The sequence below is a fragment of the Stegastes partitus genome, unplaced genomic scaffold (assembly GCF_000690725.1).
Source record: "Stegastes partitus isolate 25-593 unplaced genomic scaffold, Stegastes_partitus-1.0.2 Scaffold544, whole genome shotgun sequence".
NCBI classification, from domain to species: domain Eukaryota; kingdom Metazoa; phylum Chordata; class Actinopteri; family Pomacentridae; genus Stegastes; species Stegastes partitus.
The window spans coordinates 78390-96511 of record NW_007578275.1 but is presented as its reverse complement, the minus strand read 5'-3'; the positions used below and the strand labels follow the sequence as shown (position 1 = coordinate 96511).

Below are 18122 nucleotides of genomic sequence, written 5' to 3'. Positions count from 1 at the left end.
GTGAAGTTAATTTCTGCACATTGTAAAAGAAAGTGGGCAGAAGAGGATTATGAAACTGAGGTGATACTGAATACAGCTGACACAAAGGCTTTTGTGTTCTGATGAAGTGGTGCAGCGTTGCCAAGTTAGGCTGTAAACTTGGAATTTCTAGTGCTTACCACATGTAAAGAAATGTATATATTCATTGGTGTATTTTTTTCAGGCATATGCTAACTAGACAAAGCAACAATGAGGATGTAACATCATCATATGTTTCCAAATTCTTCATTTGATACGTCCACACTTTAGACTGTCCATAAAGCCTCTGTGACATCTCCCACAGGCTTCATGAAGTGTGGTGGCTCTCCTTGCTATCATTTTGGTAATGCCTGACTCCTTCTAACACCCAGAAAAGAGTAAAGAGGTGGAGCTGGGCTGGAGCTGAGGTGGTCCCTACAAACATCTTTGGGCCTTAGACTGTCCTGTGACTCAAAGTGCCCATTATTTATAACTTGAAGCCTCAATGCAATTTAAAGTAAAGAGTTCTACAAGAGCAGCCAATGTACAACCTGACACAAAAGAAATGAGCAAAAACCAGTTTTTCACCAAACTGTAAACATGTTTAATTGTGATGTAAAGTTGGACATTTTAACATGGGGATCGATGCGTACTGACTCACTTTTTGAACCAGCCTCAAGTGGCCATTTGAGGAATAGCGGTTTTTGGCACTTTGCACATTGACTTTTCAAACCCAATAGCTGTCACTTGCTCCACACAAATGCACATAAAACAATTTTCACTTTAGAAAGCATTTAAATAAATCTTCATTTGAGTGACCTAAACATTATTTGAATGTTAATAAATGTAGAGAAAAATGTCTGTTTTGCAATCGTCAGTATTAGTATGGACAATACCTAATCTAATGCAGCCATAATTAATGTTATTAGATTCATGTGTTTCTCCTTGTTTGACAAGTTTATGTCTTCTGTAAAAAAAAAAAAAGACAGTCTTCTGTAGTCACTGTCAGTGGTCAGTTGGGCAAATTTACACGTGAAAGATAAACCAAAGCCTAATATCACATTTAAACACTTTCTATTTCATTGATTCTATTGGATTTTTTTTCTCAAAATGTAGCTGTTTTTAACATCTGTGTGACAGAGCCTTGCAGGTATTGTGAACTCATACATACGTTGTGTTCAGTGATTGACTGTACATGATAAGATTAAAGTATTACCATGTTGTATTGTATTTTCTTTATTTATTGTTATTGTTCTTTTTTATTCTCACAAATTTGATTTCTTGTGTGCATTAGTCACACATGTTCAACTGTTTGTATTAGTTTTATCAGTCACCTGTAATGTACAGCACTTTGTACTGCGTGTATGAAAGGTGATATACAAATAGAGTTTGACTGATTGAGTAAATGATTGGTTCATGTCACCTTTCGGACATTTCTGACTCTGTGTGGTACTCCCTCCCTCTCTCTCGCTCTCTCTCTCTCTCTCTCTCTCTCTCTCTCTCTCTGTCCTCTGTCTCTCATATGCCCACTCAGCAGACTGCAGCTTTAATATTTGCCTTGGACAATGGTCCACTCATTGTCCACTCAAGAGTTTCAAAATACAGAATGATTATCATGTGTATAATTTTTTACAATTCTAATTTCTGGGGTATTAAAAGGTTAGATTGCACCATTAGGTTGACTGTGAGCACAGGTGCTGATTAAGTTGATTCACTGAGGCAATTACAGCCAGATCCCCTTTAATTACTGTGGGTTTTATTGCAACTGCGTGATAATGGTGCACAGGGCCTGCAGGAGTTTTAGATGGAGATGAGATTGCAAAGTATCACACAAAGACACAAATCTACAGGATGGAGGAGATCCTTCACACACACACACACACACACACACACACTGACATATGCACACACAAAAAGAGGAAAAAGACTAAAAAGAGGAGGGAAAAAAAGACTCACATTGCTTTCTCTCAGTTTTTCTCTCGATTTATCACTCTCTGTCACATTCACACACTCTCTCTACTGTATGTCATTAAGCGGAGAGGTTAGGGAATACTAACTGGACAAAACTTACAGGCCACACCATGGCAAAGACGGATGCTGGTTACAATCCAAAAGTCAGGTGGTGCAAAGACTGGCGGAGTCTACGTGTGTGTGGCGGATGATACGCACTCCTAAATTCATAGCATGTCCTGCCACACACGTTTTACACACACAGACAGGCTGACAACCTCCTAACCTCCACTCCCACCCCCCTCCTCCTCTCTTTCACACGTACACACAACACACTTGCGACCCTGCTCAACACAGGCATGCAATAAGAAACAAGTCGACAGCTACACAGCAGGCAATATCCCCTGCCTTCAGCCGTGGTGCCTGTTTCGGATGCATCTGGTTAGTAAAAGCTGACAGAGGGCTGGCCATGCCTCAGAGGACAACAGAATGAGGAATTTCGGCGTTCCTCCACATCACCCCTGAGAAGCAGGAAACACAGGCGTGCCCTCCCTCCCCCCACCCCCCACCCCACCGACCCCCTCCACAACACTCGCTCACACACTAACACAACCGGTGATGTGCTCCTAAGATTCCCTGTCACCAGGAATGGAAATCGAAAGCGGCACACACATCCGTTATCTAAATGTTAACTCCAGTGCCCTTCTTGTTGTCACAGCCGGGCGAGGTTAGCCAACACTTGGTGAGGAGCTTTGCTTTGGGCCTCTGCCATGGGAAACCCCTCTCTGCTGGAGGAGTGTGATGCAAACCCTTCAGAGCTTCATATCAAATTGTGCTTTTTTGTTTTGTTTTGTTTCGTTATGGAGGTCAAGTCAAGCAAGGAAGGAAGGAATTGCTGCATTGATCTCTTGCGGCACACATTCAAATGTATGTTTAGCACCATTTGATTTGTTTATAGTTTGATCATTTTCAAAGAGGTAATTGGTCGATTCCTTACGAAAGAGAGAAGTAAAATGAAATTTAGTATTTGTAAAAGGCTCCCTTTCACCGTGGTCCAAAGAAAAGTCATATGAATACAAACAGTAATAATTTACACCAACACTTTAACAGGAGCAACTTCAAAGGACGTATGCTACGTTTGATTCAGATAAGATGATGCTCTACTTCTGCTGAATGCTGCAACAAGTTCTGAAGTTGTTGCTTCATAGTATCCTCGCATGTTCTAGTGGAGCAGCTTCAGTTGTGTCAAGACAGTCGCGTAATATTCTTAATGCTTGATTCATTATTATTTGCTGTCTGGCGTTGTCCTTTTGTTAGGTGCATGAGTAGCCCAGTCCATCCATCCTTCCAGTTTTTAAACAGCTTTTTTCATTTAGTGTGGCAGTGGACTGAAGTCACAAACATTAAGCAAGTGACACTTCAGCAAATGAATGAACTGTCTATGTTTGAAATCAATAACATAATGATATTATATTTTCCCAATATTGATGTAAATGTGGGCTGCAAGGTGGCTCAGTGAAGGTCGTTGGCTCGCGTCCCGGTGAGGACACCCAGGATCTTTCTGCGTGGAGTTTGCATGTTCTCCCCGTGCTTGGGGGGGCGTGGGTTCTCTCCAGGTTCTCCGACTTCCTCCCACACAGTCCAAAAACATGTTGAGGTTAATTGGTGATTCTAAATTGTCCGTAGGCGTGAATGTGAGTGTGCTTGGTTGTCTGTCTCTAAGTGTGGCCCTGTGATAGACTGGCGACCTGTCCAGGGTGTCCCCTGTCTTCGCCCTAAGTCAGCTGGGATAGACTTTGGCCCCCCGCAACCCTAGTGAGGATTAAGTGGTGTATAGATAATGGATGGATGGATGGATGGATGATACAAAGTATGCAAAATCCCATTGAACAATTAAACTAAGTTCAGTGATGTACGTTTGACTGCTTTGCATTATTTGGACAAATGATTTACGTCTTTAAAAACCAAAGTAAGTCATTTTGCCATGTTTAAACTACTGGAGTCCCTTTTAAAGGATCTCTTGTTCAATGTGTGTTCAATTTAGTTTCATTTTCTTTGTAGTTTTGGAAGCACCCGTGTCTTCACTGGAGTCTTGTCGATACTTCTTTGTAGTGTGTGACAGTTGTTTTAGCCTCTTTATGTTGTTTTATGGTGAAGTTTTAATTCTGCAAGTTTTCTTGAAGACGAGATTTTAATAATTAATCATCATAATTTGTAACAAATTATATAATTGTACACTCACAATGTGAATCTACTGAAAATGTTGAATTGCTGCCTCCTGTATGATGAATTTTTCTGTTCATCACAAGATGAAACACATTTGTCCTGCTGCCGCATTTATCTGGAAAAGGTCGTGAACATTTTCACCCACTTTGGCCTTTTGTTAGTGCAAAACATAGTGAACATTTTCACCCACTTTGGCCTTTTGTTAGTGCAAAAATATTTACATTCAGAAAAACGAGGAACCTCTGACCTGGTATGTACTGTAGGTCACATTCACGGGGTGGAGCGCCCTCAAAGCTCCCGTCCTGTGTGCTGCTGATTAATCACAGCATCATGACATCTGTCTGGCTTCGGCCCAGAAGAGATGTGTGAGGCATGCGGTGCCTCAGCACTTCTCCAGGAGCTCCTGTGAACGGGATAGATTGGGGGTTGGGGGGAGAACGAAGGGGTAGGAGGAGACGGGTGGAGACAAGTGGACAGTTGCATGGACAGACTTGAGACTCTGAATGCAGTCTGATGCAGCGCGGGCGGTATTTACGCTCTGACGGCTGCGGGATCCGGGAGCTGGGTATATTTAGCCGCCCCAGAGATATCACGCCGAGATGAGATTTCAAAGTGAAGTACCTGTTTGAAGATGCATGGCATTCCACAAGGGTGGGCAACGGCTACTGGGTATAAATCTAGCACCCCTGCACCTGGTGTGAAGACAGGGAGGGGAGTGTGACACCTAAGATTTAGAATGTCTAACACACAAGCCGTACATGTGTAAACTACACATTCATCCATATAAATTTACACACTACTTATGAATGAAAAAGACCAGACACATCAGTTTTTATTATTAACACCCACGCAGCTACACACACAGATGTGCATACTGTGCATATTACAATTTCACCCATGACTTTCCCTTTTTTTTTTGTGAAATCTAATTCCCCTGGACGTTCTTTTTTGTCATCCATCATGGTCTGGAGGAGATCCTGAGAACCACGGGGTTAGAAGGAACGCATAAGGCCCTCGGTGTAACACACTCATCTTCTTCAGTGTGTCTTAATTACACAAATCTTGTATTGTTGTCATAGAAAGAGAACGCTTTTCTATTGACATTGTGTGCATGAGACTCAAGATTGCTTGAGGTGCTCACTCAGGTCTGGATGCAGGCACCTTTCTGTTGATACCATTCATTTTACATTAAGTTTGTTGCTGGGGTTTTGAATTTTTCAGGTTTAGAGACATGTTTACTGCTTCCTAAAAGGTGCACAAACTAACTCGTGATGCGTGATTGCATTGAAAATGAGCACATTGTCGCCAGTTTCCTCTAATGTTTATTTGATACTCATCTAAGAATTCACCTTAAATGACTTCAACAGCTTATCTTGGCATCAAGGTTAATCTGGCTGCTTTCACATAACAACTTTGGTCTGAGGATCAAGGAGCTGTGACGGCTGCAGGACAAGACCTAATCAGCGGTTTACTCTAAAGCCAGGTACCATCTTAAAATATTAGCAGGCCTTGCTTGATCTCCTTCCCCGCTGATCCCTCTGAGGGCTGCATGCCGCGAGCCATTTCCTCCTGTGGATGACACCAAAATAAAATCTTTATAGGGCGTCTCTGTGTCTTTGCGTCCACCAGCTCCCCCCCCTCTCACTCTCACCCATCCGTCCATCTGTGGAACAGAGGAATGACTCTCATGGACTCCCTCTTTGTGAGGAATTTGCTCGGCTGAGATTTTCAGGAATCTGCAATATCATTGACACTTTAGGCAGCTGTGTCGAATGGCCGGCCATGGTCTTTGTGTGTGTGCGTGTGTGCGATCAGCTTGCTTTGTAAAGCCACCACTTGCTTATTGCATTTCCCCCGAGTCTGTGGCTCATTAATCAAATATTCATACATCCCGTGTAAATACATGGAGAACACAGTCAACCCTCAGATCAGTCTGTGCCCCCCAGCTCAAACGCTCTTTCATGTTTCTGACAAAAAATCCCAAATGTCCCCCTCCCGATGCGTCCCTCCTGTCCTTTCAACCCTCCCGCTTCCTTTCCAAGGCACAAGAATGTCGCCGCGTATCCATGGCTCTTGCATATTTGATTTGATGTTCTCACTCTGTCCACTCTGCCCAGCCACTAAAAAAAAAAAAAAAAAACCTGGATGAACACACAGATCAGACAGCAGATCTAAATGATGCCTTTATGTGCTTTGCCATTGCTTCTCCATGGTAGAGAAGAGAACAGATGAGGGATTCTTCTTCTTTCTGTCCATCCATCCTCACCCTTGCCCTGGCTCCCCCACAGACGGGACAGTTCCCTCCTTTAAAAAGCACGGCTCATCATAACACAAGAATTTGTATTGTACAGGAAAACAGTCCGGCATAGCTCAAACTAAGGGGGCAACAGACAGATTATCCATGGTAACAGAGCTTTGCACACAAGGATATTTTCTTTTCCTCCACAGAGGAACACAATTGCTGCCAGTGTCACTGGGTCACATTTTTTCCGGTTCCTGGTTAATGGGCTGTAGAGATGGTTAGCACGTACGATTAGTTTTAATCTACTACATTTGACTGGGAGAGAAAGGGATTGAATACATTTCAACACACCACTGAGGTTTGTATCTAGCACTGAAAACGAGGCAAATAATTTTTTTTTTCCCCTCCAGAGTTGCTTCAAATTCTTCCAAAAAACCACACAAACAGAGTACGAAAGTGGAACATTTAGACTTTATTCAGCTTTTTTTTTGCCTGGCAGTGTTAAAACATTTTCCAAATAATTGTTCAACATATTTTATGCAAACAGACATGCAGTGCAGGTGTCGCAATGTCGGAAAAGCACATGAGAAAGATTCAACAGTCAGAATACTTCAGTATTTTTGAAGTAATAAATCAAAGTGCGTGACTGAGTTGTGTAGCCTAACCTGTCTTATAGTGTGTTTATTCTCTTGTAGTTTGTTGATGTGTAGGTTTTGTAAAAGTGTGTTGTCAGAACAGCAACAAATCTTTACTCATTCTGGAGAATAGAACTGGGAACAATTAAAAGCAAGAAATGTGTTAAGGAACATAACACAAAATGTTACAAAATACCATTCATACGAAAAATCTCTTAAAAACACTGAAATATTTTGCCAAATATTAACTAGTTGCACTTAAAATATACAAGTAATACTACTGAGTCGGACACTGAATATAGTATTTGTTTCTGTTTCTACATGTGATAAACTGCTAGACCAAAAAGTTCAGAAAGTCTCTATATTACAAATCCCTGAAATTAATTTAAGTGTCTTTTTTCTTCAGATGCTGTTTAAAGTGTGTGTAAGTCCTAAACAGACGATACTCTCACATCCAAAAACAATCGTATTGTAAAGTGCAATCTATAACAGATGGTGCTTCGTGAGGTATAGAACATGACACCGTTATCACCACTGGTCGCTTTCACTGTGATGCTTAGCGCAGACAAAACTCTCGAAAACACACAAAGACGAGCAAACAATCATATCGTCACACAACACCGTCGCGTATTATTGCTAAAGCGAAAGAAATTAGCTCTGGTGTGCTTAAAAGTAATGTTGGCAGAGTTATTAAGAGTCTCCCTCAAAGCATGTGTCCCATATGCTTCTGTTGTCGAGGTGCTTCAGACAAGTGAAGAATTCATCTCGTTTAATGAAATGCTTTTGGCAAAGAAGTTTGGAAAAGTTACTTGGCTCTGTCTATCTTCAGAGAGCTCTTGGCTCATACTAATTAAGGGTTTTACCATACCTCTTAGGCAAATGCTACTCACACTAAAGAAGCTCTGTCTAGATTGTAACAGTATTTCAGTCATAGTTTCTACTGTTATCCTTGAATTCCCAAAGCTCCTCAACAGGAGTGTGATGAACTGGACATAAAGAACTTTACAAGCAAATCCCTTCAAGGCGTATGATGTAAGGTGCAAAAAAACAACTCTTCCAAAATCTGATATGTTAATAAAATCGCTATTAACATCTTGTCTACAAAAATACAAGTGATGGAGTGAAATGAATACTGTTCCCCTTAATGCTACTCTTTGCTAAATGAGTATATAAAAAAAATGTTAGGTCATTAAATTCAACAGTGCACCAAAAAAATGTCCCAAGGCTTCCTGACAAATTATTCAGTACTTTTACATTGCCAGGCAACAAATAATGGTCTAACCAGTTAATAACAGTTTTGTCTAAAATTGCCCAGCGACACAGTTTCCAGGACGTATAAAGTGTATTAATGTAGTTTCGAAAAGTTCCATAAACTCCACAACAGTCTCCTTACATGAAGCTCTGGATGTCGAGCAGTCGGATTTATTAAAAGTGGACGTTGCCAGTCAGGACTTTTAAACAGGGCTGTCAAAGTAGCACAAAGTCGCCGGTGGTGGTGACCGTTCTTCGCGGGTCACAGATGAAGGGCCATTCTTTCTTCTCCGGGGTCAGGCCTGCCGACAGGTCGTAATCTCTGCAGTGACCTTGTACGAAAGTGAACGCGGGGTATTTCTCCTTCGCTGATGGCTGCAGCACCTGGATCAGCAGCAGACCAGAGGCGTGTTTTCTCACTCAATGCTAGTTACGTTAATTCTAATACATGTAAAGAAGTCCTCTGAGCAGGAGTGTTGTACGTTTAAGGTGGAGAGGGAGGTTTACAACATATATCTAAAGTAATGAGTGCTGTGAGAAGCCTAGTTTGAATCCAGTCATATTCATGGCTAAATGGTGCCACCTACTGGTCAACTGATATAAGACTGACACAAATAATTTCCTCTGATTGTGCAGTAATGTTCAAAAAATAATAATAGCATTTGTGAAGAAAAATTAAGAGCATTTGTAGAGCGATTTTCGTGCAGCTTTTCCCACCTTAGACAGCTCCTGTGTGATTCTCTCATAGTCTTGAACACTTCTGGAATAGAAACCAATGGTGCAGCTTGGGTCCATCTTGCTGAAAGGCATCTTCTTCGGTGAGGGGCAATGATACGACTAGACAAAAAGAGACAAAAGACATTGGAAAATATTCATCAAGCTGAAGGGCCAGGTAACTGCAGGGCATACATACACCCCATGACAGCGTCAACACTAAATAAGACGTATTCTGCTTCATTTGATGAATGAAATCCTATTTATCTGCTGTCACAGCATCCATAAATTTACAACTGGGGTGTGTTGTCACATTGTATACTACAGCATGCAAAAGCATAAAACAAAGTTGCTCTACAGTGCTGTGTGCTGATTTTTATGTATGGGTCCTGAAATATTAAGGCTCACAATGCCTTATCCTGTATTTGCCGTATTTCTCTTAAGTGGCAGCTTCACTTATCTGAGCGGCAAATAAATCAGCAGATAGGGACTCTGTAATTGGGCCGAGTGCTGCTTTAAGATTCATACCCTTAAGTACTAACAGAAACTATTAAATTCACATTACGTGGGCCCCAGTCAGCTCGTCTGTGTAATTTCACATTACCTGGAGAGGGAAATCGCTGGTGCTGACATCCACAAAAGACTGACAGTAATGAGGGTCCATGTAAATCAAGCTGTCATCTGCAAGGACAAAACAAAAGACAAGTTATTCAAAAACATCAGATTATTACAAAAACGCGCTTCTCTCCAATTTCTATGCAGAGTAGCTCAAAGTCACCCGCTTGGCCTACTGTTAGGCTTGTGTGCTTCAAATATGCCTCCCAGAAGGTTGTTGCTTTTTAATATCCACCAGGGTGGATTAAATTCTGCATAATCAGATGCGTTTGTACAAGCACATTCTTTACGCCCGCAAAAAAGAGGTTGTCATTTAATTTTTGTGTGGGGGAATTACTTTTACAAACACGCAATTATATTCGACCATTTGCATATGATAAATGCAGTGCTGAGCCGCGCCTTGGCAGGGAGAATGTATTGCTTGTCATTTAGACATCATCCACCACTGTATTTCAAATTGGTAAAATGTAAATGCGTAAATATTGACTGCCAAGATGTACAACTGAAGGTTCCTCCTAGCTCCTGAAGGTGATGAAGAGTGGCTCACTTTGGGGCCTGGATGAAATTTAATGCATGCCTCCTATGGAAATCAATTACAGCTCACAACTTGGGAGGTTTACTTGTGATAAATGGGTGAGGCTTTGATGGGTCAGAGAGAATAAAGTAAGCCCTGCTTCACTTGCTTCCATCTCCACTCCTCTCCGTTTTCCTCACGCAAACAGGAATACATTAACTTACTTTGTCTCTTCACATAAGAAGGGTATATTATGCAAAATAATTTGCTATTCACACCAACCGCTCTCTGTGGGTCTTTCTCCGTTTTCCATTACACTAACACTAACCTTGAAATCCCACAAAGTAGCAGGCCTGTTTGGGCTTCCCTCCGATGATGCCTATGCAGTACTCCAGGCTCAGTATTCCCTGAACAGAGAAGAACAAGTTTCCTACTTAATACACTCCCATGACATTTAAACTGATATTCTAAACTCACCATTCGACCTGACTTACTTCACATCTCCAAGCAGCTTTGTTCTTAAATATGTGAATGACCATGTAAAATCTTGTCACCGAAATTTAAATTATATGGCTAAATGAGTTTTCAAAACTGCCCAGACCTAGATGTGGCTCTCACCTTTGCAAAGTCAAAGTACTCGGGGTTCGTCTTCTCCCCTCCCAGCCTCACAGGGATGAGGATGATGACGGCTCGGTCGTCTGGCGAGGTGGAAGCAGACGCTGGTTGGTCGTTCTGTGGTAGAGGAGGGGCGTCTGATGTCTCATTGGAGATCTGCCCTGCTCTCGGTGCCCTGTGGCAATCGACGACATCAGCACTGTACACTATGAAAGATCAATAACACAAAGGTCGGATTGAGGCCATTTTGTCTGCCCAGTCTGTCTGTAAATCCATTCTGTCTGTTCATCAGGCTTTTAGTTGTATTTTGTTGGTTTTTAATAGAAAAATGACTGCCTCTAAAAAAAAGTTTGCCAAAAAATGACCCCGATAACATCTAAATATGCATGTGTTATCTTTCCACCAACATGATTTTGTGGGATGTTATGTGTGTCACATAATTCTTCAATTAACAACCAACATCTCTATTCTTCCCATCCACAAGTGTCCACTAGTTAAATGAGGCTGTAATCAAATTTAGCTTTTCTTTTTCCCCTCTTTCTGTTCAAATCTTTCCCTCTGAAAGATCATTTTGCGGTTGCTTTATCTGTATACGGTTCAAATTACAGTACCCACCATGCATGCTAAAGCCATTAGAGCTGCAACTAAAGGTTATGTTCTTTATCAGTTAAACTGTGTTATGTCTAGCACTGTCCCCCAGTGTCAGAGAAAGAGAATAAAATGTCACACTCTCAGAGAGCCCAAGGTAATGTCTCCATATATCAATTTACATTTGTATATTAACAGGGAAACTCTGCACGTCCTCATAGTTTTAGAAGCAAGAAAATGTTTTGCATTTTTGCCTAATACACGACTAATAACTCTTTATCAAAATGATTGAAACACTGATTTTAGCACAAGATTTTATGACATGCATTGTGTATATGGTGTAAAACTTTCCAAAAGTCTCATCTCTTTGTGACTCTAATACCACACTTCCAACACAACAAGACACCTGCTCTCCCACAAACAGCTATCTTCTGCTATTGAGAAGACAAACATGAATCAACACCCAAGTTATTGAGGTTAAGAAGAGGTCGGAGTGGGAGGTTATAGATTTGGAATGGATGTGTTTGTTGGGGAATAGACACAGTGAGACTCCTGTCACCACTTTAAGCAGCTCCAGTCTTACAGCAGGAGAGAGACGGTAGAAAAAAAAAAGGAGGGTCTGCTTGGGCGCTGTGCCCAGTATCCTGTTTTATCAACAGCAGGCTCATCTTTCATACCTGTGCAGTCCTGGGAGACATAGGCAGTTATACCCGCCAAGCCAGGGTCCATCGCCTCCTCGACAGCTTTCCTAAGAGAAAGAGAGAGGAGAGGAAGACGAGAGGAAGAGAGAAAGTGAGTGAAAAAGGGACGTTTACATCTGGAGGTGATTCTGATTAGGCTGTATCATTTTACAATTAACTTATAAATAATGATATTTAATGAAAAGTTAACTATAGTCGGATCAGCAATCTTTTTAACAACAATTTTACAAGATTAAAATCAATTATAAGCTTGAAATATATAAGCATCTTTACAAACAACCACACAGTCGTTGACACACACATTGCTGAGTTCTTATTATACTGCTACAACTTCAATGTTCTTTTATCACACTGTAAACACGCACTTGGTTTTGTTGTGAATACAATTTGAAGTTTCATTACCACAAATGACTATTGTCCACTGTTCACTACAGGACAGTGCCATTCCCAGGCTTTATAACAGGTGTATCAATCTTAATACTTCCACTGTACATATGCATAGTTATAAGAAATATAAAAATCCTGCAGTATCTGTTATGCAAATTTTTTAAACTGTGATTTTAGGCAATTAAGTAATCATCACTGTGCATTTTTTAATTAAATATTTTGCTGCCCTCATAGAGCTGAAATGATGATAGGAAAATGTGTTCTGTTAAATTAAATGACTTTTTTAATAGTAATTCATTAGGTAATTTTTGTTTTTTACATTTTATATCCATATAAATATTCTAAATGGTAGATTTAATGAAGATGACTGACCAAAACACCAGATGAGAACATTAATTCACAACAAAAGCAGCTTTAATTGTGCCCTAAACAATAGTAAATCATGACAGATTATCATGATTTAAAAAACAAAATAAAATAATGGGGTGAATGTGACACCAACATTCAAGACTTACAGCTATAACACCTGCTGTTACTCACTTGAGGATGTGTGCCACCATAGCCGGTCCGTACCAGTCCCCAGCCTGTTTTCCCATTGTCAGGCCCATGTGGACAAGCCTGTGGAGGCCCAGCTGAGCCGAGGGGCTGTCCCCAAACCAAGACACCAGAGTGCGGTGGTACATCTCCTTCAAATGTACGTCTGCCTCCTCTGCAGATCCAGAAGCCTGTGTCTGGGGCGGCGGTGATGATGAACCCTGATCGGAGGGACCGGGGGAACTTTTCAGAGAAGCTTCCAGAGAGGTCACCAGACGCTTGGCTGCAGTGGTGGTCCACGTCTCTGTGTCTAAAGGCTGGAGTGTCAACGCCTCTGACCAGGTCCAGTCTGTGGGCAAAGGACGTATGAAATAACACATTAAACAATCATCTTTAGATACTAACAACAAAATCAAGCTTTAAAGTTGCGAATGGATACAAATGTTACTCAGGTCTGTTCAAGTCTCCACACAAACTTAACATGACAATTTGACATATTTCTTGCAAAATCTTGGAATAATAATATCGGATGATGAAGGCCAATATAAATACTACCTACCAATGCATCAGTTTGAGAAAATCACACAACACTGATCTCCATTTAAAGAGTGCTCACATTTTGAAAAGATGCTGCTGTCACTTTCGATAAAACTGAATAAGATAGGCTTAAAACTTCTACATATCTCCCACAAACATTATACAGCAAATGCATGTAAGTGATCTGAGCAAATGCAACCTGACAACACAGACAATCGATAAAGAATCCACACATCACACCCACGCGCAAGAAAAGGCTGTGGGTTTTTAAAGCCTGGTATGCAAAATAATGACATGTACTTATCTGACCAGCTCTCTATGAATCTGTCTGAAACTGATAATTCAACACATCAAAGTTCCCTTTAGAGTATTAAGAACAAAAAGTGGTTCAGACCTTGAAATTGAAGGTTTCTGTCTTATAGAGCCGGCACCCTTGTGTGCCCTGGTACAAGAATAGGTGTCATTCTGTTCAATTATAAGTTTGATTGTTCCAGTATTTCACTTTAACAGTGCCTTAGCCTTACAAACAGGGTGGGAGCTGAAGGCGGAGAGAATGGGAGTGGCCCAGGCTATAAAACGGACCAGAGTAGAGTCTAAGGCATTAACAAAATGACCTTGATTCAAAGTGAATCAAAGTGAAATTGATCAATAAATATCCTGAAGTGGCCATTAGTCACTTTATAGAGAAATATTTCATTAGTGACATATTTTAGATTTGACAGAAGAACAAGCTTTAAATATTGTTTTCTAAATGACTGCATTAAACCGACAGTCTTTTCATTATGTGAACCCATCAAGTCTAGGGCACTTGAGAGACAATGGATCTCGTGAAGATATGAGGAATTCACTCATTTTAATACCTTGCATCAACTAAATAAAACTTTCGGTTTCAGGTTGAGAATGAGGAAACTCTGCAAAGTGAAAGCAAGTCTTGCTTCCTGCTTAGATATAACTGATTCTAAAGTCAAACATGAGACACAGTTGCTTAATCCACCTAAATTAGGCTTCTACATTAATAAATGAACATTTTACCGTTGTTCTTTCTATCCATTTACACATTCAGGGACATACACGAGTTCGTTAAAAAAATAAAAATTGGAAGCAGCAGGGGGAGGCAGAGAATTTGCTTTTTCAAAACCAGTATTTCCCAACTAATCACATCAGCAGCCATTCAGCCATGAGCCACACCGAGAGGTCTGAACTATCTTTGTCAACTGGTAAATATGCCAAGAAATTATGTGTGCTCACACACAATAAAAGGAAACACACCAAAGCTAATTCCCCTGCCAAATGATTTGGTAAAAATTATGGTTAGAGGCATGAAAGTAAAATCACTAGTGACAACTCAACAAGAAACCGAGAGAAGAGTTCTAAAAATTAATATTATTTTGTGTAGAAACACAATATTTAGTATCCTCCTATAACCCTTAAAAATGTTTTTTTTTTTTTATTGTCAACTAATTTGTTAATTATTTTCTCAATTAATCGATTAGTTTTTTGATCTATAAAATGTCAGAAAAGGTTGAAAATGTTAATGCTTCTAATATGTTATTACGTGTAGTATGATCAAATGTCTTGTTGTATCCACAACCCAAAGACATTCAGTTTACTGTCATACAGGGGAAAGACACCAGAAAATATTCAAAGTTTAAAATGTTGGAATCAGAGAATATATCTGTGATTTCTTAAAAAAATTACTCAAACCAATTCATCCATCATCAACGTAGTTAGTGACAACTAACAACTGAAAATCGGTAGTTGAATCACCACTACTATAAATACTTAACCTCCTCTTTTGGCATTTTTTGTCTAGACTTTTCAAACATGTAGCTGAATCACTGTAAGGGGTTTCACCGTAGCTCAGTCGGAGAACCATCATGTCCCTCACCTCTGCCCAAGAAGTGCAGCGTGAGTGCCTGAGCCACCATCATCTGTCCGGCCCTCAGCATACAGCCCCAGCCGCAGTCGGAGGTCAGGATGCTGCCTGGCAGAGGAGGGAACTCTTCCCTGTAGGTCAGCCACAAACGGGACGCAAAATCCTTCCGGAAAGCTTCCACATCCCCCATAACAAAGTCCTCATCAGACGCTTCATAGCAGGCCTCAGGAAGACTGTCATCATCTGAAGCAAAGAGATGACAAGTGGTTCTTAGTATTTGCAGTTGAATTTGTTTTAATATTCCTACTGCTGTTTGTGTTTGGTACCCAGAGGTCCAGCCAGACAATGTTCATAAGGGTGTATGGGAACTGACACACCGCGTTTAATGTAACCCTAAATTGATTCAAACAAGGAACAGTTTCCTTTCTAATTGTTGATAAAGTTTATAATGTGATTGCAATTTAAGTTACAAAGACAAGTACAACACAGATGTTTATGATAAAAGCGTCCTTGTTCTGTTTAGGACACTGTGCAGCCTTTTGCTTCTTTCTGTTGGCTGCAGGTTCTGGGTCAGTCTTGCAGTGTTCAGGAGTTTGTCTGACTTGTTTTCAGAGCTCTTTAAAGTAGGTTTCATCCCCACAGTATTTAGGAGTCTGCATCAGAGCTTCAACTAAATCCACCACAAACCTGAATCATACACACATGAAGTAACAAAAACATGTCCAGATTCTTTATTTGCATATAAAACATACTGATACACTTTTCATTCACTGCACTATCAAAATATACCTGTACGGGAACAATGGCTGTAACCACTAGTAGTTGCTGGATGTAACTCCAGTTCTTGTATATGCATAGCTCTCTTATAGGCTTCACTACTGTTTGTTGGGGGTCACTTGACTTTAGTCTGTGGTGGAAACCCCTTAGCTCTAGCCCCGTTGGTCTTGATTCATAAGCTAGAGGCTCATGTGACGCCACATAGTGGGCATTTTTATTTCAGGATAATATCTTCAAAGGGCTATAACATGTACTGAAAACATAGTGGCTGGAGTAAAAATATTTTCCTTCTGCTTTACTGGCTAGACATTTGTTAATGATGCTTTCTCCCAACAGTGAGCAAAGTGCTTGACAGCTACTGATTTACTAGTTAATGGCCTGACACTGGTGCTACAGAGCACGGCCGTCATAATTATTGGTGCACGCAGCCACCTACTTGTACGTAATCGTCATTACAAAGAAAGCAGTGGTTGTGTATTTCATGTGTAACTGTACGTGTTTGTACATGTGTGTGCACCATACCTTTAGCCTTAAAATGGTAACACTTTCCCAGGAGCAGCACCGGAGAATTTCTACTGAATGATGTCTTTGATTTGAGAGCCCAACCTAAAACACACAATAAACAGACAATATATCACAGTCTGGTTGATGGTTTTGAAAAGAAAAGGCGCCTTAATATCCTGTTTGCTCAGTTGACTGGCACACCTACTGCACAACACACATCAGTCAATGTTCTGGCTCAGGCCCAAGATTCCTGCCCACTACAGTTCAGTTTTTTTCCCCTGCACTTTCTTGTTAAGTGGACAGCACAGAGTGACAGTTGTGTGTGTGTGTTTGTTTGTTTAAGTAAGTGGCGAGAAAATAAAAAGGATTGCATACAAACCTGTGTGGACAGTATGACAAAGAACTATTTTAAGGGCTGACTCAACAGCAGTAGGTTCTCGTCTCATTGAATCCTGCTGCTTGTTTATGTTTGAATGTTTCCTGAATGTTTGGGTGGATCTTACTGTGGTTTTCTGCATTTCAAATGTGCAAATTCCACTTTGCTAATTCAAAGATCTGACACGAAAAGTGTGCCGTGGAGCATATTGACAGGTGAAAACAGCACAGCAGTCAGTGATGCATGGAAGCTTTAGGAACAAAGTGGACACACAGGGCTAAGCATGGGTGGCAGAGCAGAGTGTGTGTGTGTGTGTGTGTGTGTGTGTGTGTTGGCCTCGAGCAAATTACTTACTGTACTTCACATTGTGCCACACTGACAAGAACTTTGTCTTCAATTTTTCCACCTCGTCGCTCCCTTTATTCTCCATTTGGACCAGCGAGGGAGGGAACCCATTCCCACACAGCATACAAACCTGGTACACGGTGCACACACACACACACACACACACGCACACACACACGCACACACACACAAACACACACACACACAGCTGAGTGAAGCAGTATCACTTCACTTTGAAACATTACATGGAATTACAGCTCGCAGTGAATTACACCTCGTTACCTTAGAGCTTCTTCGTTCCTGCTGTTTTCCGCTCACATACGCACCGCAGCTCAAAGTACAAAGCGACACATTGTGCTACGGAGATAATTTAACACACAATCTTTCGTCCATGACTTGCCGTGTAACTTAACACTCCCCTGCTTTTGCCAATGTTTACACTTTGAGGAAGTGGAACAGACGAGTCAGGTGATCTCGCGGTGTTTCCGCCGGGACTTAAAGGAGGCGGTTGGTTGAAAAGCGCACTCGAATTGTAAATTGAGGTAGCCCAAGCGGGCGGGGTTTAACTGGTTTTTCTGACTTTTAATGCCGTCTTTAACGATACCGCTCTTCTTTGGGTAACGCTATTGAGAAAAACAAGCGCTCCGAGTTCTACAACGTTCAGGGTGTGGAATAAAAATGTATTTATCACATCGTTTCAAATTAAATTCCCCTCTTCATTACTGTACGTTGCTGATG

At 41.0% G+C, this 18122-nt stretch overlaps 1 protein-coding gene across 1 annotated transcript; it reads right to left on the bottom strand.

Moving 5' to 3' along the window:
* Positions 1–8434: 8434 nt before the first annotated feature.
* On the bottom strand, positions 8435–17842 carry atg4c (autophagy related 4C, cysteine peptidase). The gene is made up of 11 exons (XM_008288160.1): positions 17667–17842; positions 17394–17514; positions 16682–16765; positions 15395–15625; positions 12976–13318; positions 12025–12095; positions 10763–10965; positions 10473–10551; positions 9620–9696; positions 9019–9138; positions 8435–8685 (listed from the first exon to the last, which is right to left on the bottom strand). The coding sequence occupies exons 2-11, from the start codon at positions 17506–17508 to the stop codon at positions 8518–8520; spliced, it is 1491 nt and encodes a 496-aa protein (XP_008286382.1). The 5' UTR covers positions 17509–17514; positions 17667–17842; the 3' UTR covers positions 8435–8517.
* Between the last annotated feature and the right edge of the window lie 280 nt (positions 17843–18122).